The sequence below is a fragment of the Coregonus clupeaformis genome, chromosome 19 (assembly GCF_020615455.1).
Source record: "Coregonus clupeaformis isolate EN_2021a chromosome 19, ASM2061545v1, whole genome shotgun sequence".
In the NCBI taxonomy this organism is placed as follows: domain Eukaryota; kingdom Metazoa; phylum Chordata; class Actinopteri; order Salmoniformes; family Salmonidae; genus Coregonus; species Coregonus clupeaformis.
This window is the reverse complement of record NC_059210.1, coordinates 12,391,555-12,416,984: the sequence shown is the minus strand read 5'-3', so window position 1 is coordinate 12,416,984 and position 25,430 is coordinate 12,391,555. Positions and strand designations below refer to the sequence as shown.

The 25,430-nt window shown below is 44.3% G+C and overlaps 1 protein-coding gene across 1 annotated transcript in view; it reads left to right on the top strand.

The window, feature by feature from the left end:
* Positions 1-233: 233 nt before the first annotated feature.
* Positions 234-25,430, top strand: part of LOC121531658 (kinesin-like protein KIF21A) — a 60,525-nt gene continuing 35,328 nt past the window's right edge. Inside the window, exons 1-2 of the mRNA XM_041837014.2 lie at positions 234-620; positions 24,597-24,819. Of these exons, the coding sequence (XP_041692948.2) occupies positions 577-620; positions 24,597-24,819 (267 nt within the window). The 5' untranslated portion in view covers positions 234-576. The remainder of the gene's footprint in view (positions 621-24,596; positions 24,820-25,430) is intronic.

Here is a 25,430-nt window from a genome sequence, read left to right as displayed (position 1 = left end):
CTCATTGAAAGCAGACTATTATTTTGTCAGGATGATATTCCAAGAGTACACGTGGCATGAAGTCACTCACTCACTACATTTCTTCTAAATGTCTAAATCGGAATTGACCTCCATGCGCATTGTGATGTCAACCCTCAACCTTCACAGGCAGTGCACGGAGAAGAAGGCGTGGTTTGGTGACGCATTGCGGCTCGAGCTCGAGCAGGATCGGTGTGTGCATTGTGCGAGAGGCGTGTGTCCCTCTCCCAACCAAAGAGCAAGGAGCAAAAGCGACTGGACCACGCAACATCATTGGTGCTCCAAACAGAATGCCGTTAAGGAATATATTCTAGCTGGAAATGCAAGGGAGCACCGACCAGTCGCAGTATTTTATTTAAAATCTCTATGCTCATAATAATCTGAAATATGGCTGAAGTGAAGTCGAGGTGAGTTGCGCTGTTGCTCAGACAACTTGCTGTGAGGTGGTGCACTCCACTCTCCGCCTCTCGCCAGCCAGCCTGTCGGATGGAAAGAAAACAGATTGATCCCGTTCGTTTTTGTTCTTCTATCAATCGATAGTCATTGGACTGTGGAATCATGTCGATGGGACAGGACGAAAACTCAGTCCGGGTGGCTTTGAGGTAAGTCTTCAAGCCCTACATTTAATTGCTTTACTTTGCATAGATGTAACTGTCGGCACAATTACATATTTGGGAGGTAGCCTACCTGTCACCACCAGCTCAGCATTATGCATGATCCGATAAACCCCGTGTAGGAGATTCATTTTAGGCCTTGCATCATCTGTTGACACAGTTGCCACTCTAGGCGCTTTATGATTTCATAGTAGGCTAACGTCAAAGACTGGATCAGAAACTCTGTGGTAACATTGTGATACATTTGTAGCCAACAGTTAAATATTTGTATGTAAAATGTGTTGCCATATGATGGTCTTTGAGGACGCAGACTAGAGGCTACTTCAAAACACTGTGCATCCTACGCACAATATGAATTTAGGAATTTGCATTTGATAGTTTACATAAACCATTATATAGGGCTAGGCTATTGTGTCGCGTGTCAAAGAAGTGCTAAATAAATGTGATAGCCTACACTGTCTCCATGCATGACGCAGCATTATCACATGCCCAAAGAAAAAATAACTGCAACGGGCACATATGGCAGGTGTAATCGCAGGCCTTTTTCCTCTCCCACCGGCCTAGGAATGGATGGCACAGTATCATGCTTGTTTTGTAACGACTGAACCGTTGGAAAGACAGATCTGGCCTTTATAGCTCCTTGGCCCTGTGCCGGAGTCTCGGGCATCCTTTCAAAGAAGACAGTTGAGCCACAGTTGATCGATGAAAGGAGCGCTTTACTGACAGGCTTCAAGGAAGACAGCCATCCGTTTAATACGCTAAAAGGTCTCTCCGTTTCTGGGAAATTGATTATTTGTTTACAGTTAAGAAAACATTGCAATGGCCATCTTGAGCTCATAAGCCTACAGAAAGAGTGAACAGTAGCCAAATAATACATTATTTTGTTCATATTTAAGGCTATAAAATGTGTTAATCATAGGATCCTAAAATATTTTGTTAGACAGGATTATGTATTTTCCACATGAAGACAGTTAAATGAATGTGTCATCGACAATCTAATGTGCCTTGCTGAATAAGGCTGCTCCTTACTAGGAGGAGACATGCTGAGGTCAGGTGGCACACTGACAGATATCTCTAATGGAACAATGGGGCAGTTGGCACACATGCAGTACTAGCCTGCCTTTCACTTTGTGTGTGTCTGTCTCCCTGTCTCTCTCCCTCTCTGTCTGTTTCAGTCTCTCTCTCACAGACACACTCAGACACCCAGTAGACCGTCCAACTAATTCAGTGTGAATATTGTGATGTTCTCTGTTACGTTAGTGTTGTATAATAATGACTGACACAAGCAGCTGACTGTTTTGTCAGCTCTATGGTACTTCATGACCACGGTCCCCATAGTAACAATCCATCATGAATCACTAAGAGACTCTTGACCCAGTCTCCAATCTCTGAGTCCTCATCGTGTGTGAGTGACCATATTCCTGGCCCAGTCTCCTATCTCTGAGTCCTCATCGTGTGTGAGTGACCATATTCCTGGCCCAGTCTCCTATCTCTGAGTCCTCATCGTGTGTGAGTGACCATATTCCTGGCCCAGTCTCCTATCTCTGAGTCGTCATCGTGTGTGTGAATGACCATATTCCTGGCCCAGTCTCCTATTATTTTTTTTACATCTGTATTTTCAGACTTTTTTTATTGAAGAGATAATCGAAGAGGGATAGAATGGAAAGCTAGGAAGGAAGGTTGTCAAAGGGCAGAGGGACGGAGTTGAACCCATTCCGATACGGCTATGCAATGCATGTGTGTTTCAGAGAGGTGGCACTAACCGCTAGGCCACGTAAGCCACATCAGCCTCCTATTTTACAAGACTTTGCCCTCCTGTGGTGTTCATAGCTAATACTGAAAGTAGTCTTCTCATTAGCAAATTGCCCATACTGGGGGGGACGTGTTGGGCTAAAGACGTGAGCTCTCATTGTCTCCAGTCCAAACTACTCTAACCTTATAGTTGGCATCCCTAAGGCTGCTTACATGTGGCTAACATACTCCCCTTGAATTGGGGTCAGCACATGTGTTCCCAATCCCGTGGGAAGCCTATACATTGTAAAAGCCACCTTTACTTATAGTGTGTGTGTGCATAGAGGGGAGAGTGATACAGGACACATTCCTGACTGTATTCTCAGTGGTTTGTACAGTAAAGGCTGTATTAGTATAATACTCTATAGAACAGCACTTCCTGTCAGTTATTAATGGTTGTTAACACAGGGTTGTAATGAGGGGAGAAGTTGAGGTAAAGAGGTACTTGTTGAACCAGCCATAGAAGGTTGTTTCAATGCAAAGTACATGAACTACACATAATGGGAGAGGCCCTTCAGTCAAGGTGGTGAGAGATGGTTGTGTACAGTACCGACTTTTCAATGTGTGTGTGTGTGCTCAAGCATGTGCGTGTCTAAGCGTGTGTACGCGCTTGTTTCACTCACAGGGTTCGCAGAAGGTGCTTAAAGTACTTGAATTTGGCACTCTGAAATTAAAGTACTGGAATACCTTGAAAATCAGACATTTTCTCAAGTTGGTACTTAAAGTACTTGAATTCAAATGATAGGAGAACAGAAAATTATCAAATATGTTAATCTGAAAAATATTTGAAAAATGTATTGGTCTTGCAAATTAATTTCCAGGTAGACTACAGAGTCTTATTTCCTCACGTGTTTCGCGCTCTGGTTGCCAGGCAAGCTCGCTCATTCCACCCACACTACCACTCAGCCAGGCAGGTATAGAACTGACTGATTAGGCGCCGCCAAACGTCACATTAATAGCTAAAATGCCGGGCAATTTTCAATCCTGCCTGGCAGGATATGGATATTTATGAATGGGTTTTGCCAGACCCAACCAGGGATGTAGTGGAGGGTAAACGCTGTTTACCCACCTTTTACATTTGTGAAATAGCGTTTACTCACCTTTTTTATTTTGTTAATGATCATTTACGCACTTAATATTGCGTTCCCAGCATTGATCAACGCTCAGAAGGCTTCTTGATCTGAGTTCTAATAGCGCCTACCTCTGCGAACGAGTGGAATCATGAATGATTCATGTATGCTCGTTATGTTCGCCTGCTCCTTCGTATTTGCCTTGTTAGCTGCGATTTCATTCACCACTCTGTCCAACGGTCAACTCCACCACGACATAGGCCGACAGGTGAAACAAACTACTTCAGGCCAGACCTACAGTGGCAAGTGGCAGAGAGACTATGGCTGACAGTGAGATTTAAAAGAAAATCCCTCGACTCCTGCCATTTTCAACAGACCCCCCCCACCCCAAAAAAAAAAATAGTAGGTGATACTTCATTTGGATGTCTAGCTAGATAGGTAGCTCAAGGGCTCTGGCTGTTAGCCAGATAGATAGCTATAACTAGCTCGCTAGTAGGATGAAGTTACAAGCTAACGTTGAACGGAGCCTGATCTCAGCAGGAGCAGTTGACTGAAATTAAGCTAGCTATAATCAAAAGATGGGCTACTATAAGTTCTCATAACAAAATAGCTTTTCTTTACAGAGAGTAGTGAGGCCGACAGGCAGAGAGGTTAGTAGTACAGTGGTTCCCAAACTGGGGGTTGGGGACCCATGTGGGGTCCCCTAAAATTTAAATAGGGTCCCTTGAGAGAATCTTTAATCTTATCAAACACATTCATAACTTGTTTCTCTTCAAATTATTATAGAATACAACATTTTTGATTCAACTAAGGGCCTTTTACACTGTTATAATTCACTTTCATGTCATTATGTTCTGGGACAGCCTGTGGGAGCTGAAACGTAGTGAAATATAAAGACAATTTAATATTATTAGCATGTACACTGAACAAAAATATAATGCAACATGCAACAATTTCAAAGATTTTACTGAGTTACAGTTCATATAAGGAAATCAGTCAACATCATCAGTACTGACTTACCGCTCCTGTATGTAATAGAACTTGTAAGGTAGTGATGAATAGTAAGTTAGTTGGGTTTTTTCATGAGGTTGTGACGATATACTGCCATCTGGTGGCGACTAGAAACAATTGCATAATAGGAACTATTACAAATTGATGGCCTTGAAAATCAATATTAGTGCTTGAAAAAGTTCTTGAAAGTCCTTGAATTTAACTTACCACTGTCTGTACGAACCCTGCACTCATCTGTAGGACTGATGTTGACTACCAGAATAACTGGCTTTCTGTTGTTAGTCCTTATAATCATGTAATTACAACTTTAAGTGGATGGACATGACTTATGCTAATATCCACATTAAGACAGTAATGTTATGTGGGATCTGGTACACAAACTGTCTTAAGGGACAATGTTTAGCCTAACCAAGACCAGCAGAACAATAATATGTTACCATTTTGGGTATACAGGCCAGAAAGTGAGGACAACTCACTTCTCTCCAGCATGTGTATTTGGCCCGAGCAGGCCGGGGTGGGGGAAGAGGAGTAGGAGGACAGATCGAGGAACATTCAGATCTATGTTTGTCACCCATGGCAGCGTTGGCCAAACACAAAGGGCCTAAAGCCTCCCAGACTCTCTGCTTTGTCCTGGTCCACTGAGCCAAGCTACGGTGTCGGGAGTCAGACTCAGCCCGCCACTGGCCCGGCCCACAGACTGGCCGTGTGTCCGTGCATGTTAATGTGTGAGGGGGTATATCGTGAAACCCCCGCCTTGAAGATGACCCCTAGGATGTATTCTGCTTTATACCTCTGGTACTGAGACTTCCTTGTGTTAGCAGCATGCAACATTAGCACTGTGCTTTGATTGTGGTGCCCATAATATAGGCTAGTGAAGTCCTATAATTTCAATATGTAATGTATCCTAATTATAGTCCCTGCAGTAGTTCAAATTTCCTTTTCGAAGTGAATCTCTATAAAGTCTTGCCTCTTTAGCATAGTCTACGTGGTTGACCCTCTTTCAGAACTGAAGGCGATTCCTTTCTGAGGCAGGCAGCACTAAGCATAGCCTACACTTAAACTGAACTTGCCCAGAAATAGACTGTCTCCCACCACTGCATTGCTGGAAGACCTCGGTTATCTATAACATGACCTCTGAGGAGTCAGCGCATTCTGCCAGTCCCAGACACATCCACCCCAATGGGAAAACCCTGCGACTGCGGAGCCTCCCGGCCCCCATGTGAACATGTTTATGGCACAGAATGGAGACCCTCCTACTCTTGTTGGTTTGCGCTTAGAAAGCAAGCGAAACAAATTGAGGGTAATTATACAGTACATTGGTTGGCATGTGTACACCACACCCATGCAAACCTGTTGCTCACTTTCTCCCAGTTTTTCTTTGTCTTTTTCACGCCCTCCCTCTCTTCTGTCATTCTCTTTCTCTCTCTCCGTCCCTCCCTCCCCTCTTTCTCTCTCTCCGTCCCTCCCTTCCCTCTTTCTCTCTCTCCGTCCCTCCCTCCCCTCTTTCTCTCTCTCCGTTCCTCCCTCCCCTCTTTCTCTCTCTCCGTCCCTCTCGCCCCTCTTTCTCTCTCTCTGTCCCTCCCTCCCCTCTTTCTCTCTCTCCGTCCCTCCCTCCCCTCTTTCTCTCTCTCCGTCCCTCCCTCCCCTCTTTCTCTCTCTCCGTCCCTCCCTCCCCTCTTTCTCTCTCTCCGTCCCTCCCTCCCCTCTTTCTCTCTCTCCGTCCCTCCCTTCCCTCTTTCTCTCTCTCCGTCCCTCCCTCCCCTCTTTCTCTCTCTCCGTTCCTCCCTCCCCTCTTTCTCTCTCTCCGTCCCTCTCGCCCCTCTTTCTCTCTCTCTGTCCCTCCCTCCCTCTTTCTCTCTCTCCGTCCCTCCCTCCCCTCTTTCTCTCTCTCCGTCCCTCCCTCCCCTCTTTCTCTCTCTCCGTCCCTCCCTCCCCCTCTTTCTCTCTCTCCGTCCCTCCCTCCCCTCTTTCTCTCTCTCCGTCCCTCCCTCCCCTCTTTCTCTCTCTCCGTCCCTCCCTCCCCTCTTTCTCTCTCTCCGTCCCTCCCTCCCCTCTTTCTCTCTCTCCGTCCCTCCCTCCCCCCTTTCTCTCTCTCCGTCCCTCCCTCCCCTCTTTCTCTCTCTCCGTCCCTCCCGCCCCTCTCTTAAGTAAAGTGACCATAAGTAGCTCTGCGTATGTAGCACAAATAATATTAGTATTACTCTCTATTAGCCTATCTACTTATAGCTGAGGTGGCAACATATATTATGTTGTCAGACTGGCAGCCTAACCGGTGATAATCTTTTAAACATAAATAGGTTTCTGTCCGTGAATAGCGCTCTATGCTTGTTTTAACAACTGTCTGTCACACTGTCACCTCTATATTTACAGTATGCGAATCTCTTATTTTTCCTTAGAATAGCCTAGTTCAGGCATGAGCGACTTTGATGGAGGTGGGGGACACAGAAAATCTGAACTCATGAGGGGCCGCAGTGGCTAGCGATATCCATACCACACATGCAGTCAGAGCCGGCCCTAGCCTTTTGGGGGCCCTAAGCTAAAATTATGTTGCTTTTAAAGCAAGTTTACTGCAATTCTACTCATTTTGCCATGGGGCGGAGAGAAGATTTTGCAATTTTATAACAAATTTCATGCAATTCTACTCATTTTGCCATGGGGCGGAGAGAAGATTTTGCAATTTTATAACAAATTTCATGCAATTCTACTCATTTTGCCAATGGGCGGAGAGAAAAATGTGCAGTTTTACAGCTAATTTCCAGCAATTCTACACATTTTGCCATAGGATAGAGAGAAGTTTTTGCCATTTTTAATATGATATCTGAGTGAGACTGACTAACAAAATCAATGGGGGCCCCCTGGCCAGTAATTTGACCTGGATCACTACAAGTTATGATAGCTGGCCGCTAGACTAATTTACCAATCTAACCAATCTTTGCTGACATGGGCTAATTGAGTGACTGTCAGTGACTGACATAACAAGAGAGAAACTGCTGATGCACAACCACATTTTCGAAGCTGCACATTGTGTATTCTACTATTCTAACTCAACAGTAAGTTGTGACCACAACTGAGTTTGTTTATTGATCTGTGGGCCGCCAGTTGCCCATTCCTGGTCTAGTTGAATATCATATGATTACTATACCATAACCATAAACACTCAGTTTCAGCCATCTGTAGTCATATAGTCACATATTGTCACACCCACACACAGTCTGACACTCGCATTAACCATGTCAATCAAAAACAATCTCTCCATGCAAATGAGTCCTGCCCACCTGTCCTGCTGCTTACACACTGGTAGCAACACACGCACACACTGTTGGAATCTGCATATGCATGATGTGTCAGTGGATGTGGTACATTTGCATCAGGTGGAACAGCTTTCTTGCCAGGATGAACCACAATGTCATGTTAAATGATAATTTCTGTGTATGCTATGCATTGTAAAGAAAAGTATATTCTTTAGTAACATGAAGCAAGTATTCTTTAATCTTCGTTCACTTCCGACTATTTCCACGGAACTTCCACTTGAATGTTTAGGCTGTCTCGTTGCCTTGAAAGCAGCTTCACATGGGGCTCTTTTTCTCCTTCCTGTCTGCATTTTCTGGGCCTAGCTTTTGTGTGAAGGCCTCATTGGCTGGCCCACTGTTGACACAAAGATGGGAGTCCTCTGTCAACACAGCACAGTTGAATGCAGGTGGATCCCAAGCTTGATGTCCTAAAGGGCCTGGGGGAGCAGGGGCTGGGGGTGCGGGGGGTGGGGGTGCGACGGGTAGGCGGAGGGGTGGGGGGTGGAGGGGCGGGGGGGTGGGGGGGGTGCGGGGGTGGGGGTGGAGGGGCGGGGGGTGGGGGTGGAGGGAGGTAGGGTTGTTTTTCTTTCGTCTCTCCATGTCATTTTAATCAGATTGTGATGGTCATTGGGTGAGTTGCAGCTGATTGACATACCTGAGTTTGTTACTAGTGTATAAAGTTTAGTTTTCTATTAAACTGTTATTACGTTGTTACACTTTATACAACTTGCAATGTCTGTTTTTTATTTTTATTTTTGTAGGCTATATGGTCCAATACTTTGTTTATTATCTGAAAACGGTATTGATAATGACAACAACCTGGTGATCATGTCTTGTTGTCATGTCATGAGAAACTTCACTTGTTGTTCCAGGATCCACCACTGTCATGTGTTGTAAGATGCTTAGGCTGCCATAACTCTGTGATTAGTTAAGGCTAGTGTGTGTGTGTGCGCACGCTTGTATTTTCCCTTTGTTGACAGCTAGAAAACAGCCCCTGTGCTCCGACAGTTCCCTCTCCAGCCAGAGTGCAGCACCAGGCCAGGCAGGCTGAACACTGCTTTACTGCTTCCTGTAGGTCAGAGGTCACAGAACAGTCCACCCTGGCCTGTGATTATTAGGGGTGCCCATCTCATCTCTTGTTGTCAACAAGGGGAAAAGAGAGGGAGAAATACAGCTGAAGTTGTCCATAGTCACCAAGGATATCTTATCCTCCCCAAATTCTGATCTTTAAGTGAGAGCTCACTTGAAGCCACAATCCTGAGTTTGTTTTTCAGTCTAACTTTATTGTAGTGTTGTCCCGTGTGGCTCAATTGGTAGAGCATGGCACTTGCAACGCCAATGTCTGCCTCAAATGAATGGGGAGAGATGGGACCGTTTCATTTCATAACTTTGAGGGAAACCAGTTAACTGACCTAAGGTCATCGTCCTACCCTGGCTTGCATGCTAATGCACAGACAGACAGGAAGTGCCCCTCAGCGCTGGTCTGGGTTCAGTTACAGTTTGCTCTGCTCTGTAATTAAGGGGTGAATCCTAACTTCCACTTAAGTTACATTTTCACTTTTTAAGTAGACGTTAGGATTCATCCCTAAGCAGGCCTAAAGGGTGAGGATTGGCCATCTGATCCTGAACCTGTAGTTAAAGGGAGGTTCCATCTGGGATGCGTGCTTCACGGCACTAAACCTCCATGTGTGGGTTCCGTATTTCCTTGGCAACCTTTATTTCTATGGCAACAGGATAAACACCATCCTCTCAGGGAGCTCTGGAGTGATATATTTTGGAGAAAGTTGTAGATTGGTGACATTTTAATATCAGAGAACAGATACAGTATATATCGCTATTTCATGGTAATTTTCTTAAACGCTAGTGTAAATTGCAATGTCATTATTGAGGCTTGTAATGACAGTTATTCTTCGTCTCTCCGATTGACTAATGGCACGTTCTGTGTCGAAACAACAGGCAGGTTTCTGTCCTCCTCTCTGCATTCTTCCTCTCCTTTCCAGGACCACCTTTAGGGAAAAGAGAAAGAGACTTTGGTTTCCTGCTTTCCTCAGAGAGAGAGGCGTGTTCTTACCTGTTGGGGATTATAGATTGAGCATGGCCGTTACGTTTGGGATGTGTTACCAAAACAATGTCAGTGTACTAGTGGTGGTGAAGGAAGGATGAAGAGGAATTGGTCCATACATTGTTGTTGTAGGGGGGGATACGGTCTATACATTGTTGTTGTAGGGGGGGATACGGTCTATACATTGTTGTTATAGGGGGGGATACGGTCTATACATTGTTGTTGTAGGGGGGATACGGTCTATACATTGTTGTTGTAGGGGGGATACGGTCTATACATTGTTGTTATAGGGGGGATACGGTCTATACATTGTTGTTGTAGGGGAGGGGGGATACGGTCTATACATTGTTGTTGTGGGGGGGGGATACGGTCTATACATTGTTGTTGTGGGGGGATACGGTCTATACATTGTTGTTGTAGGGGGGATACGGTCTATACATTGTTGTTGTAGGGGGGATACGGTCTATACATTGTTGTTGTAGGGGGGATACGGTCTATACATTGTTGTTGTAGGGGGGATACGGTCTATACATTGTTGTTGTAGGGAGGGATACGGTCTATACATTGTTGTTGTAGGGGGGATACGGTCTATACATTGTTGTTGTGGGGGGGATACGGTCTATACATTGTTGTTGTGGGGGGGGGATACGGTCTATACATTGTTGTTGTAGGGGGGATACGGTCTATACATTGTTGTTGTAGGGGGGATACGGTCTATACATTGTTGTTGTAGGGGGGATACGGTCTATACATTGTTGTTGTGGGGGGGGATACGGTCTATACATTGTTATTGTAGGGGGGATACGGTCTATACATTGTTGTTGTAGGGGGGATACGGTCTATACATTGTTGTTGTAGGGGGATACGGTCTATACATTGTTGTTGTAGGGGGGATACGGTCTATACATTGTTGTTGTAGGGGGGGATACGGTCTATACATTGTTGTTGTAGGGGGGATACGGTCTATACATTGTTGTTGTAGGGGGGATACGGTCTATACATTGTTGTTGTAGGGGGGATACGGTCTATACATTGTTGTTGTAGGGGGGATACGGTCTATACATTGTTGTTGTAGGGGGGATACGGTCTATACATTGTTGTTGTAGGGGGGGGATACGGTCTATACATTGTTGTTGTAGGGGGGATACGGTCTATACATTGTTGTTGTAGGGGGAGGATACGGTCTATACATTGTTGTTGTAGGGGGGGATACGGTCTATACATTGTTGTTGTAGGGGGGATACGGTCTATACATTGTTGTTGTAGGGGGGGATACGGTCTATACATTGTTGTTGTAGGGGGGGATACGGTCTATACATTGTTGTTGTAGGGGGGGATACGGTCTATACATTGTTGTTGTAGGGGGGATACGGTCTATACATTGTTGTTGTAGGGGGGGATACGGTCTATACATTGTTGTTGTAGGGGGGATACGGTCTATACATTGTTGTTGTAGGGGGGATACGGTCTATACATTGTTGTTGTAGGGGGGATACGGTCTATACATTGTTGTTGTGGGGGGGGGATACGGTCTATACATTGTTGTTGTAGGGGGGATACGGTCTATACATTGTTGTTGTGGGGGGGTACGGTCTATACATTGTTGTTGTAGGGGGGATACGGTCTATACATTGTTGTTGTAGGGGGGATACGGTCTATACATTGTTGTTGTAGGGGGGGATACGGTCTATACATTGTTGTTGTAGGGGGATACGGTCTATACATTGTTGTTGTAGGGGGGATACGGTCTATACATTGTTGTTGTAGGGGGGGGATACGGTCTATACATTGTTGTTGTGGGGGGATACGGTCTATACATTGTTGTTGTAGGGGGATACGGTCTATACATTGTTGTTGTGGGGGGATACGGTCTATACATTGTTGTTGTAGGGGGGTACGGTCTATACATTGTTGTTGTAGGGGGGGATACGGTCTATACATTGTTGTTGTAGGGGGGGGGATACGGTCTATACATTGTTGTTGTAGGGGGGGGATACGGTCTATACATTGTTGTTGTAGGGGGGGGATACGGTCTATACATTGTTGTTGTAGGGGGGGGGATACGGTCTATACATTGTTGTTGTAGGGGGGGATACGGTCTATACAGTGGGGAAAAAAAGTATTTAGTCAGCCACCAATTGTGCAAGTTCTCCCACTTAAAAAGATGAGAGAGGCCTGTAATTTTCATCATAGGTACACGTCAACTATGACAGACAAATTGAGAAAAAAAAATCTAGAAAATCACATTGTAGGATGTAGTGGCTTCCTTTCCTCTTTACCATAGCCACTGCCCTAGCCTGAAGCGGGGTTGTTTCGGACGCATACAGTCCACACTCAACGTTTCCAAACGGCCAAACATTCAATGAGATCCAGGGATATAGTGCAACAAAAAATGTTTATTCTTCTTATCTAACAAAAAGGTATTCTCCAATCAACTTAAAGCAGAGATTACTTGAAATGCAAATACATAATATAATATGACCTGTCTGTCTGTATTTCTGTATGTCTATATGGTCAAAAAACTATACCGCTCCCGCATCTAGCAAGGACTCCTCCCCCCGAAGGCCCAACTTCCTGCCTTTATACTAACACAATTAACACAGTACAATGAATGGGCAAGAGGGGGGGCCAAAAACTGAGTTACACTAATAACAAATGAATATATCTCAATCCGGTAAATAAATCATAAAGGTACGTACCTAATATTTCATCATATACATTAATATTTAATATATTTACACAAATGTACATGGAGCTCAGTATGTTCAGTCTTTTATACAAAATATGCCCAAATCGGCTCTAACATAGGATTTTTTATGAATTTATTTGCAAATTATGGTGGAAAATAAGTATTTGGTCACCTACAAACAAGCAATATTTCTGGCTCTCACAGACCTGTAACTTCTTCTTTAAGAGGCTCCTCTGTCCTCCACTCGTTACCTGTATTAATGGCACCTGTTTAAACTTGTTATCAGTATAAAAGACACCTGTCCACAACCTCAAACAGTCACACTCCAAACTCCACTATGGCCAAGACCAAAGAGCTGTCAAAGGACACCAGAAACAAAATTGTAGACCTGCACCAGGCTGGGAATACTGAATCTGCAATAGGTAAGCAGCTTGGTTTGAAGAAATCAACTGTGGGAGCAATTATTAGGAAATGGAAGACATACAAGACCACTGATAATCTCCCTCGATCTGGGGCTCCACGCAAGATCTCACCCTGTGGGGTCAAAATGATCACAAGAACGGTGAGCAAAAATCCCAGAACCACACGGGGGGACCTAGTGAATGACCTGCAGAGAGCTGGGACCAAAGTAACAAAGCCTACCATCAGTAACACACTACGCCGCCAGGGACTCAAATCCTGCAGTGTGAGACGTGTCCCCCTGCTTAAGCCAGTACATGTCCAGGCCCGTCTGAAGTTTGCTAGAGTGCATTTGGATGATCCAGAAGAGGATTGGGAGAATGTCATATGGTCAGATGAAACCAAAATATAACTTTTTGGGAAAAACTCAACTCGTCATGTTTGGAGGACAAAGAATGCTGAGTTGCATCCAAAGAACACTATACCTACTGTGAAGCATGGGGGTGGAAACATCATGCTTTGGGGCTGTTTTTCTGCAAAGGGACCAGGACGACTGATCCGTGTAAAGGAAAGAATGAATGGGGCCATGTATCGTGAGGTTTTGAGTGAAAACCTCCTTCCATCAGCAAGGGCATTGAAGATGAAACGTGGCTGGGTCTTTCAGCATGACAATGATCCCAAACACACCGCCCGGGCAACGAAGGAGTGGCTTCGTAAGAAGCATTTCAAGGTTCTGGAAGGGCCTAGCTAGTCTCCAGATCTCAACCCCATAGAAAATCTTTGGAGGGAGTTGAAAGTCCGTGTTGCCCAGCGACAGCCCCAAAACATCACTGCTCTAGAGGAGATCTGCATGGAGGAATGGGCCAAAATATCAGCAACAGTGTGTGAAAACCTTGTGAAGACTTACAGAAAACATTTGACCTGTGTCATTGCCAACAAAGGGTATATAACAAAGTATTGAGAAACTTTTGTTATTGACCAAATACTTATTTTCCACCATAATTTGCAAATAAATTCATTAAAAATCCTACAATGTGATTTTCTGGATTTTTTCTCTCTCATTTTGTCTGTCATAGTTGACGTGTACCTATGATGAAAATTACAGGCCTCTCTCATCTTTTTAAGTGGGAGAACTTGCACAATTGGTGGCTGACTAAATACTTTTTTTCCCCACTGTACATTGTTGTTGTAGGGGGGGGATACGGTCTATACATTGTTGTTGTAGGGGGGGGATACGGTCTATACATTGTTGTTGTAGGGGGGGATACGGTCTATACATTGTTGTTGTAGGGGGGAAACGGTCTATACATTGTTGTTGTGGGGGGGATACGGTCTATACATTGTTGTTGTAGGGGGGGATACGGTCTATACATTGTTGTTGTAGGGGGGATACGGTCTATACATTGTTGTTGTAGGGGGATACGGTCTATACATTGTTGTTGTAGGGGGGATACGGTCTATACATTGTTGTTGTAGGGGGGATACCGGTCTATACATTGTTGTTGTGGGGGAGGGATACGGTCTATACATTGTTGTTATAGGGGGATACGGGTCTATACATTGTTGTTGTAGGGGGGATACGGTCTATACATTGTTGTTGTAGGGGGGATACGGTCTATACATTGTTGTTGTAGGGGGGATACGGTCTATACATTGTTGTTATAGGGGGGGATACGGTCTATACATTGTTGTTGTAGGGGGGATACGGTCTATACATTGTTGTTATAGGGGGGATACGGTCTATACATTGTTGTTGTAGGGGGGATACGGTCTATACATTGTTGTTGTAGGGGGGATACGGTCTATACATTGTTGTTGTAGGGGGGATACGGTCTATACATTGTTGTTGTAGGGGGGATACGGTCTATACATTGTTGTTGTAGGGGGGATACGGTCTATACATTGTTGTTGTAGGGGGGATACGGTCTATACATTGTTGTTGTAGGGGGGATACGGTCTATACATTGTTGTTGTAGGGGGGGATACGTCTATACATTGTTGTTGTGGGGGGGATACGGTCTATACATTGTTGTTGTGGGGGGATACGGTCTATACATTGTTGTTGTAGGGGGGGGATACGGTCTATACATTGTTGTTGTAGGGGGGGGGGGATACGGTCTATACATTGTTGTTGTAGGGGGGGATACGGTCTATACATTGTTGTTGTAGGGGGGATACGATCTATACATTGTTGTTGTAGGGGGGGATACGGTCTATACATTGTTGTTGTAGGGGGGATACGGTCTATACATTGTTGTTGTAGGGGGGATACGGTCTATACATTGTTGTGGGGGGATACGGTCTATACATTGTTGTTGTAGGGGGATACGGTCTATACATTGTTGTTGTAGGGGGGATACGGTCTATACATTGTTGTTGTAGGGGGGGATACGGTCTAAACATTGTTGTTGTAGGGGGGGATACGGTCTATACGTTGTTGTAGGGGGGATACGGTCTATACATTGTTGTTGTAGGGGGGGATACGGTCTATACATTGTTGTTGTAGGGGGGATACGGTCTATACATTGTTGTTGTAGGGGGATACGGTCTATACATTGTTGTTGTGGGGGGATACGGTCTATACATTGTTGTTGTAGGGGGGGGGATACGGTCTATACATTGTTGTTGTAGGGGGAGATACAGTCTATACATTGTTGTTATAGGGGGGGATACGGTCTATACATTGTTGTTGTAGGGGGGGGGATACGGTCTATACATTGTTGTTGTAGGGGGGGATACGGTCTATACATTGTTGTTGTAGGGGGAGATACAGTCTATACATTGTTGTTATAGGGGGGGATACGGTCTATACATTGTTGTTGTGTCATAGGGCGGGATACGGTCCATAGTAAAAAAAAATCCCTTTTGTATTATATCACAGGCAGGCCATTAAGACCTTTCACTAACTGAAATCTGCCACTACTATTCTGTCCCCTTGTTGTTGCTTCCAAATGTCACTCATCAAGACATACTTACTCAAGTATACTCATAATCAAGTAGATTAGATTAGAGCCACGCTAAAGATGCCTCTAAAGGATGATGCCGGGGAGGATGTCTGTCTCCTGTCTCCCTCTGGTTGGCGTCACTTAGACTCTGTCTCAAATGGCACCCTATTCCCTATATAGTGCACTACATTTGACGAGAGCCCATATGACGAGAGCCCTATGGGCCCTCGTCAAATGTAGTGCACTATATAGGGAATAGGGTGCCATTTGGGACACATCACTTAGACTGGTTTGGTGGCAGCATGATATCCTGCTGGGATGGGATTATCCTATTAATGTCCACTTCCATTACCAGTCACGATGGCAACCTCTTCCCTGAAGAACCGTAGAGTAGGCCTACACAGCAGACACTGTCCTCCACAAACACAAATGAAGTCTTTTAAACTAAACGTTTAAACTGTGAAGGTGTTAATTGAGCACTGTTATTGGTAAACAATAGTTAGGATTGACCAGAGCTCAGTTTCAGGAACCCCAGTTTCAGGAATCCCAGTTGCCCTCCATAGTGGGTAAATACGACATGGCTGCAGGTCTTTGTCCAGGATCAAAGCTCTAGTGATAGTACACATACTGGCACAGTCTCATACATATGGGTGTGGGCACGTGTTCGTGTGAGAGACATACAGTAGGGCTCCTCAGAGCCCCATCCGACAGTTTTCTGTCTAAGTGTAGAGGTGTATCTGAAGGTGTCTGTCGTAGTAACCGTAATCTGGGTGTTGGAAGAGAAAGCTGACAGCTCATGGAGCTAACCAGATTGCTACGGTACCCTTTGAGTCTGTAGTTACAAACACATGTGATGAACACTCTAGCCTAGGCCCGCTGTGCCTCTTGATTGGCCTCCTTGCACACCATATTGCATTTCTCTCTTCCCTAACGGCCACATTTTTTTTTACTGGACTGCCCTGATGCAACGTCGGTGCTGAGTTTCGCATGAGTTTGAAGGTTTCTTCTGCCTTCTTTCCCCCCTTTGAACAGCTTCCAGCTCGCTCTGCAGAAAATGTGGTTAAAGAAGCTTCTCACCCCCACCTCTCCTCCCTCTATCTTCTCCCTCGATGCGCACAGCCTTTAATGATTTATGGAGAGAGTGTTGTGGAGCTGGAGCGGTGGTGGTGGTGGTGGGTGGAACAGACAACAGGTTGGGGCGTGTTCAGTACTTCAACCAGACTTGTAAACGTTTTGGGTTGAGAAAATGACCTCACTTTGGCTGCAAAGCTGAATGTTAAATAGCTGGTTTCTGAGCGTTTTGTGTGATGAGCTTAATCGCTCTGATAAAAAGCAGTTGCCTTGAGGGGGTCCGCAGAGAATTTCCCCACAGTTTTTTAAAGAAAGAATGTAACAAAAAATCTAGCGTGAATATAGTCTCTCACTGACAGGTAGTGATGGAGAAAAATAAGCTAGTTACATATCGCAATATTATTTTGGGCGATTATTTTATATATACTTTGACTCAGATTATTTTTGCTAGGTACCGTTAGCTAACGCTAGTCGGCTGTACCTGCGCCAAAACTCCTGTATTATTTATCCTATAGCTTGTTCTCCATCTTCTTTTTAAATAGTGAGCCAACATGTTTTCAGAACTTTTATTTCCATGACTGATCAAAACTAATTGTTATAATGTTCTCTCTTGTCTCTGCAGTAGACATATAGTGAGCAATATGTTTGGAACATCAAATCGCAATAAAATTGCGGTATCGAATCGCAATACATATAGAATCGTGATAATCATAATACATATCGAATCGGCACCTAAGTATCGTGATAGTATCGTATTGTGAGGTCACCCCGCCAGAGTTTATTTTATTATTTTAGGCACATGCTACGAAGGCTCCAGAACAATGACGTTGTACACAATTGTGCACAGTTTTCTGGACCCGTTTTGGCTCGTGAGCACTACTTTCAAAACTACTGGCTGAAATTATACAAAACCTTTATAACCTTTAATAGAGGGCAGCTCGTTCACTTTAATTCACTGGTTTTAAAATACATTTTGTATACCTTTTTATACATGTACATTATTCAAGTATATCAGTATTTAATTCTATGTTGAAACCCTGAAGAATTCATTAAAAAAATAAAACAAGACATTGGCCTAGAGGTGTTAAAAAAAAAAACTTTTCTCTATCTTGCCGCCTCAACCCAAACTGAGACGGCTCATTGTACATGGGAGGGGATAGGGGGATCACAGCAGATTTGGGAGAGACCATGTGCCCTGGGGAGAGAGGGGTGGAGAACGAGGTTTTGAAACAGTAGGATTACATGGCAAATTGGTATGTTAAACTGCCTGAAACAAAGGCATCCCTTGTGGTAATGGAATAGGATTAGCTCTCTAGAGTGTGCAGGAAATTTTCAATTGGCAGAAAGGGGTTGTTCTGAGACTGGCATGTCAGCAAATGGATTTCATTCGGTGCTTGACACCTGTGTGCTTAATACATTATGACAGCCTTAAATGACAAGGAGGAACGAATTAGAGGATAAAAGGTTAACGTGTTGGTTCCTTTTTCTCTCTTCCACTACCAAAACAAAAGAGGATTAAACATAAATGCTTTTTATTTTAAATTGTTTGTATTTTTGTATTACATCATGTCACAGAAACAGATTTTGAGAGAATTTAAGGCTAGGCCTATGTTACTGTTGCTAGTGTTACTGTTGCTAGTGTTGCTATTGGTGGGGGAAATGTTTTATATACAGTTACATATCGTAATATTATTTTTGGACGATATTATATAGATATTTGACTCCAAGCATCGATTTGTAAATAAGTATTTATATTCTACTGTAGGTACTGTTAGCCAGCGCTAGCTGGCTGTACCTGTGCTAAAACTCCAGTATTTTTCATCTAATAGCTTGTTCTCCATCTTTTTAAATGGTGAGCCAACCTGTTTTCAGCACTTTTATTTCCATGACTGATCAAAACTCATTTTCTCATGCTCTCTTGTCTCTCTGCAGCAGACATACACTGAGTATACAAAACATTAAGAACATCTACTCTTTCCATGACAGACTGACCAGGTGAATCCAGGTGAAAGCTATGATCCCTTATTGATGTAACTTGTTAACTCCACTTCATTTAGTGTAGATGAAGGGGAGGAGACAGGTTAAAGAAGGATTTTTAAGCCTTGAGACATGGATTCTGTATGTGTCCCATTCAGAGAGTGAATGGGCAAGACAAAATATTTATAATGCCTTTGGTAAGTATTCAGACCCATTGACTTTTAACACATTTTGTTACTTTACAGCCTTATTCTAAAATGGATTAAATACTTGTTTTCCCTCCGCAATCTACACACAATACCCCGTAATGACAAAGCGAAAACAATTTTTTGCAAATGTATTAAAATAAAAAATCAGAAATACCTTATTTACGTAAATATTCAGCCCCTTTGCTATGACACTGAAAATTTAATGTTTTCATTGATCATCCTTGAGATGTTTCTACAACTTCATTGGAGTCCACCTGTGGTAAATCCAATTGATTGGACATGATTTGGAAAGGCACACACCTGTCTATATAAGGTCCCACAGTTGACAGTGCGTGTCAGAGCAAGAACCAAGCCATGAGGTCAATGGAATTGTCCGTAGAGCTCCGAGACAGGATTGTGTCGAGGCACAGATCTGGGGAAGGGTACCAAAAAATGTCTGCAACATTGAAGGTCCCCAAGAACACAATGGCCTCCATCATTCTTAAATGGAAGAAGTTTGGAACCACCAAGACTCTTCCTAGAGCTGGCCGCCCGGCCAAACAGAGCAATCTGGGTAGAAGGGCCTTGGTCAGGGAGGTGACCAAGAACCCGACTGTCACTCTGACAGAGCTCTAGAGTTCCTCTGTGGAGATGGGAGAATCTTCCAGAAGGACAACTATCTCTGCAGCACTCCACCAATCAGGCCTTTATGGTGGAGTGGCCAGACGGAAGCCACTCCTCAGTAAAAGGCACATGACAGCCCACTTGGAGTTTGTCAAAAGGCACCTAAAGACTGTCAGACCATGCGAAACAAGATTCTCTGGTCTGATGAAACCAAGATTGAACTCTTTGGCCTCAATGCCAAGCGTCACGTCTGGAGGAAACCTGGCACCATCCCTACGGTGAAGCATGGTGGTGGCAGCATCATGCTGTGGGGATGTTTTTCAGCGGCAGGGACTGGGAGACTAGTCAGGATCGAGGCAAAGATGAACGGAGCTAAGTACAGAGAGCTCCTTGATGTAAACCTGCTCCAGAGCACTCAGGACCTCAGACTGGGGCGAAGGTTCACCTTCCAACAGGACAACGACCCCAAGCACACAGCCAAGACAACGCAGGAGTGGCTTCGGGACACGTCTCTGAATGTCCTTGAGTGGCCCAGCCAGAGCCCTGACTTGAACCCGATCAAACATATCTGGAGAGATCTGAAAATAGCTGTGCAGCAACGCTCCCCATCCAACCTGACAGAGCTTGAGGATGTGCAGAGAGGAATGGGAGAAACTCCTCAAATACAGGTGTGCCAAGCTTGTAGCGTCATACCCAAGAAGATTTGAGGCAGTAATTGCTGCCAAAGGTGCTTCAACAAAGTATTGAGTAAAGGGTCTGAATACTAATGTAAATGTGATATTTCAGTTTTAAATTTTTAATACATTTGCAAAAAAATCTAAACCTGTTTTTGCTTTGTCATTATGGGGTATTGTGTGTAGATTGATAAGGGGAAAAAAACAATTTAATCAATTTTAGAATAAGGCTGTAATGTAACAAAATGTGGAAAAAGTAAAGGGGTCTGAATACTTTCGGAATGCACTGTAAGTGCATTTGAACGGGGTATGGTAGTAGGTGCCAGGCGCACAGGTTTGTGTCAAGAACTGCAACGCTGCTGGGTTTTTCACGCTCAACAGTTTCCTGTGTGTTGTCAAAAAATGGTGGTGGGGGGCACCTAAGGAACGTGATAATATGGTATTGTGAGGACCCTGATAATTCCCAGCCCTACCTGTTGCCCCCGCTCTTCTCTGCCATGTTGTCAGATATGGATGATTCTACGGAATGCTAATGCTTCTTTAAAATAGAGCTTACTCTGTTCATGTTTTATTTCAGAGTTGAATCAGCTCCTAGAATCAGAACCATTTCATTTCTCTGACCCACTGGTTGATGTTCTGCTGACCTTGTTTACCCCACAGTCTACTTCATGTGGGCTTATAAAATAGGAGTGTTTGGCATTGGTCTCGCAATCCATTATACCCCACCCCCGCCTTGTACCATGTCAAAACACTGCGTTACTGTTATCTAGCGGACATCCCATAACCTTCAGCAGGACTGCCCAACCCTGTTTCTGGAGAGCTACCGTCCTGTAGGTTTTTGCTCCAACCCTAATCTAGCACATCTGATTCTAATAATTAGCAGGTTGATAAGATGAATCAGGTTAGTAACACCTTGAGGTTGGAGCGAAAACCTACAGGAGGGCAGCTCTCCAGGAACAGGGTTGGGCAACCCTGACCTACAGGCAGGACTTATCTCTTCTCCCATCCCTCCGTCTCTCCATCCCTCCCTCCGTCCAGCAGGCTGTGTAATCCTGTAGCAGGTTTGGTCGTTGGTGGTAGCGGTGGGATCCAGTGTCACGCAGACACAATGAGTGCACTGTGCACCGACCACAACATTGTTCTCTGTGCCCGCAGGGGACAATACAGTCCTTATATTCACACAGGACAGGCAGGCAGGCAGGCCCACTGCCAGGTGCTTTTCTTAACCGTTAGTCTGACCGTAACAGCAGAGTTATTTTACCAGTGGAGTTGTGTACACTAAGAATAAACGTCTCCTGTTTGTGGAAAATGGCTGGCATGAAGATGCAATATATTAGAAGCTGTTACAATATATTGTATACACTGTTTTAGACCTGGTTGGGAGTGGAATGGCACATGTAAACACAGAGCTGTATGTATTTAGCTTCTATATCTTTAGCTCTCTTTTTCTGCCAATCACATCGTTTCTCTTGCCCTCTAGCACAGTCTCTCTTTCTCTCTTGCTTCCACATCAGGCTTAATAATCCAGGGCCAGATTTCAGTTGGCCAGCTATCAGGAGGGCATTAAAGTTTTTTCAGCATTGAAGCTTAGTGCATCTCTAGCTCACACTCGTACTCCACACACACACACACACACACACACACACACACACACACACACACACACACTCAGTCTCACACACACACACACTCAGTCTCACACACACATGGACATACACACACAAATACATAGTGCCATCAGTAAGTATTCATACCTATTTGACTCATTCCACATTTTGTTGTTACAGCCTGAATTAAAAATTGATTTAATTCATTTACACACAATACCCCATAATGACAAAGTGAAAACATGTTTTTAGAAATTTTTGCAAATTTATTGAAAATGTAATACAGATATCTCATTTACTTAAGTATTCACATCCCTTTGCTATGACACTCCAAATTAAGCTCAGGTGCATCCAATTCCCATAATCATCCTTGAGAGGTCATTACAACTTGATTGGAGTCCACCTGTGGCCACCTGAAGTCGATTGTTTGGACATGATTTAGAAAGAAACACACCTGTCTAAATAAGGTCCATTAGTAGACAGTGTATGTCAGAGCAGAAACTATACCATGAAGACCAAGGAACTGTCTGTAGATCTCCGAGAATTGTGATGAGGTATATATCTGGGGAAGGGTATAAAACAATTTCTAGGGTGTTGAAAGTTTCCAAGAGAAATTGAAAAAATATGGAACTACCCAGACTCTGCCTAGAGCTGGCCATCCGACCAAACTGAGCAACCGGGCAAGAAGGACCTTGGTCAGGGAGGTGACCAAGAACCCAGTGACCACTGACAGAACTACAGAGTTCCTTGGCTGAGATGGGAGAACCTGCCAGAAGGACAACAGTCTCTACAGCACTTCACCAATCTGGGCTTTATGGGAGAGTGGCCAGATGGAAGCCACTCCTGAGAAAAAGGCACATGACTGCACACCTGGAGTGTGCAAAAAGGCACGTGAAAGATTGAGCGCGTAAGGCAAAAGATTATGTTGTCTGATGAGACAAAAATTGAACTCTTTGGCCTGAATGCAAACTGCTATGTCTGGAGAAAACCAGGCACAGCTTATCACCCGTCTAACACCATCCCTACCGTGAAGCATGGTGGTGGCAGCATCATGCTATGGGGATAGTTTTCAGCAGCAGGGACTGGGAGACTGGTAAGGATAGAGGGAACAATGAATGGAGCCAAATACAGGCAAATCCTTGATGAGAACCTGCTTCAGAGTGCAAATGACCTTAGACTGGGGCAAAGATTTACGTTCCAACAGGACAATGACCCCAAGCATACAGCCAAAACAACACTGAAATGGCTTCAGAACAAGAATGTGAAAGTCCATGAGTGGCCAAGCCGAAGCCCAGACTTGAATCCCATTTGAAAATCTATGGGAAGACTTGAAGATTATGTTCACCGCCGCACCCCATCTAACTTAACAGAGTTTGAGAAAATCTGCAAGGAAGAATGGGAGACAATCCCCAAATCCAGATGTGCAAAGCTGATCCAGACATACCCAAGACGACTCAAACTGTAATCGCCGCCAAAAGCGCTTCTACAAAGTATTGAGTCAGGGGTGTGAATACTTATGTAAATGAGTGACTGTTACTGTAAGTATTCAGACCCTTTACTCAGTACTTTGTTGAAGCAAATTTGGCAGTGATTACAGCCTCAAGTCTTCTTGGGTATGACGCTACAAGCTTGGCACACCTGTATTTGGAGAGTTTCTCCCATTCTTCTCTGCAGATCCTCTCAAGCTCTGTCAGGTTGGATGTGGAGCGTCGCTGCACAGTTATTTTCAGGTCTCTCCAGAGATGTTCGAACGAGTTGAAGTCCGGGCTCTGGCTGGGCCACTCAAAGACATTCAGAGACTTGTCCCGAACCCACTCCTGCGTTGTCTTGGCTGTGTGCTTAGGGTCGTTGTCCTGTTGGAAGGTGAACCTTCGCCCCAGTCTGAGGTCCTGAGCGCTCTGGAGCAGGTTTTCATCAAGGATCTCTCTGTACTTTGTTCCGTTAATCTTTCCCTCAATCCTGACTAGTCTCCCAGTTCCCGCTGCTGAAAAACATCCCCACAGCATGATGCTGCCACCACCATGCTTCACCATAGGGATGGTGCCAGGTTTCCTCCAGACGTGACGCTTGGCATTCAGGCCAAAGAGTTCAATCTTGGTTTCATCAGACCAGAGAATCTTGTTTCTCATAGTCTGAGAGTGTTTAGGTGCCTTTTGGCAAACTCGGACATGTACTGTCAACTGTGGGACCTTATATAGACAGGTGTGTGCCTTTCCAAATCATGTCCAATCAATTTAATTTTCCACAGGTGGACTCCAATCAAGTTGTAGAAACATCTCAAGGATGATCATTGGAAACAGGATGCACCTGAGCTCAATTTCAAGTCTCATAGCAAAGGGTCTGAATACTTGTGTTTTTAAAAACTTTGTCATAATGGGGTATTGTGTGTAGATTGATTAATATTTAATCAATTTTAGAATAAGGCTGTAACGTAACAATATGTGGAAAAAGTAAAGGGGTCTAAATACTTTCCGAATGCACTGTAGGTTAGGCCAATTACAGTATGTTTGTCTCTTGTTGATTGAGTGACATTGTTTCTCTCTATCTCCCTCTCTATCTCCACCAGGATTCGCCCTCAGCTGGCCCGGGAGAAGATCGAGGGATGTCACATCTGTACGTTTGTGACCCCGGGGGAACCCCAGGTGATGCTGGGTAAAGACAAGGCCTTTACGTACGACTATGTGTTCGACATGGACTCTTGTCAGGACAGCATCTATGCTAACTGCACTGAGAAGCTGATCGAGGGCTGCTTTGAAGGATACAACGCCACCATTTTTGCCTATGGCCAGGCAAGTCTCTACACAACCCTGTCTCAACCGACACCTCAACTGATCCCTGTTGATTGTTCTGACTTCATGGTGGTTTGGGCCTTTGGGGTGATATTTTAGTATAAAGTGTTGATATTTGGGTTTAAGGACACAACACTTGTGTATAGACCAGGGTTTTTCTTGGTCAGGTCAAATTACCAAGGAAAACTCTGGGCCCTAGCTATGCAGTAGGTTAAAGCAGTTGTTTGCACTGTGCCTGACATTGTAAGGCTGTTATTTGTGTAATGTAAAACTTATGTTTGATCACGAGTCAAATACTGAACTGGTATGATAATCCTGTGCGAGGTCCTGAAAACGAATTGACCCCTCCAATATTTTTTTTACTTTTTTTTATTCAATACTATTTAGCTCTTGGAGTGCTTGTATAGTTTTTATAAAAGGTTTCTGAGCGTATTGGTTTCTGTCATTGCAAGCCCTCACAAAGCTCTCCCAATCTATAGTAACACCTCTAAAGCACCCCCCTCTATCCCTCTCAATCTCCTTTCCTATTCAGCAGTTCTTACTACTTTCCTAGTACGACTTTCTCAAGCAGTTTTTTCTCTTTGCCCCTGTCAGTCTGCACTACAACATGG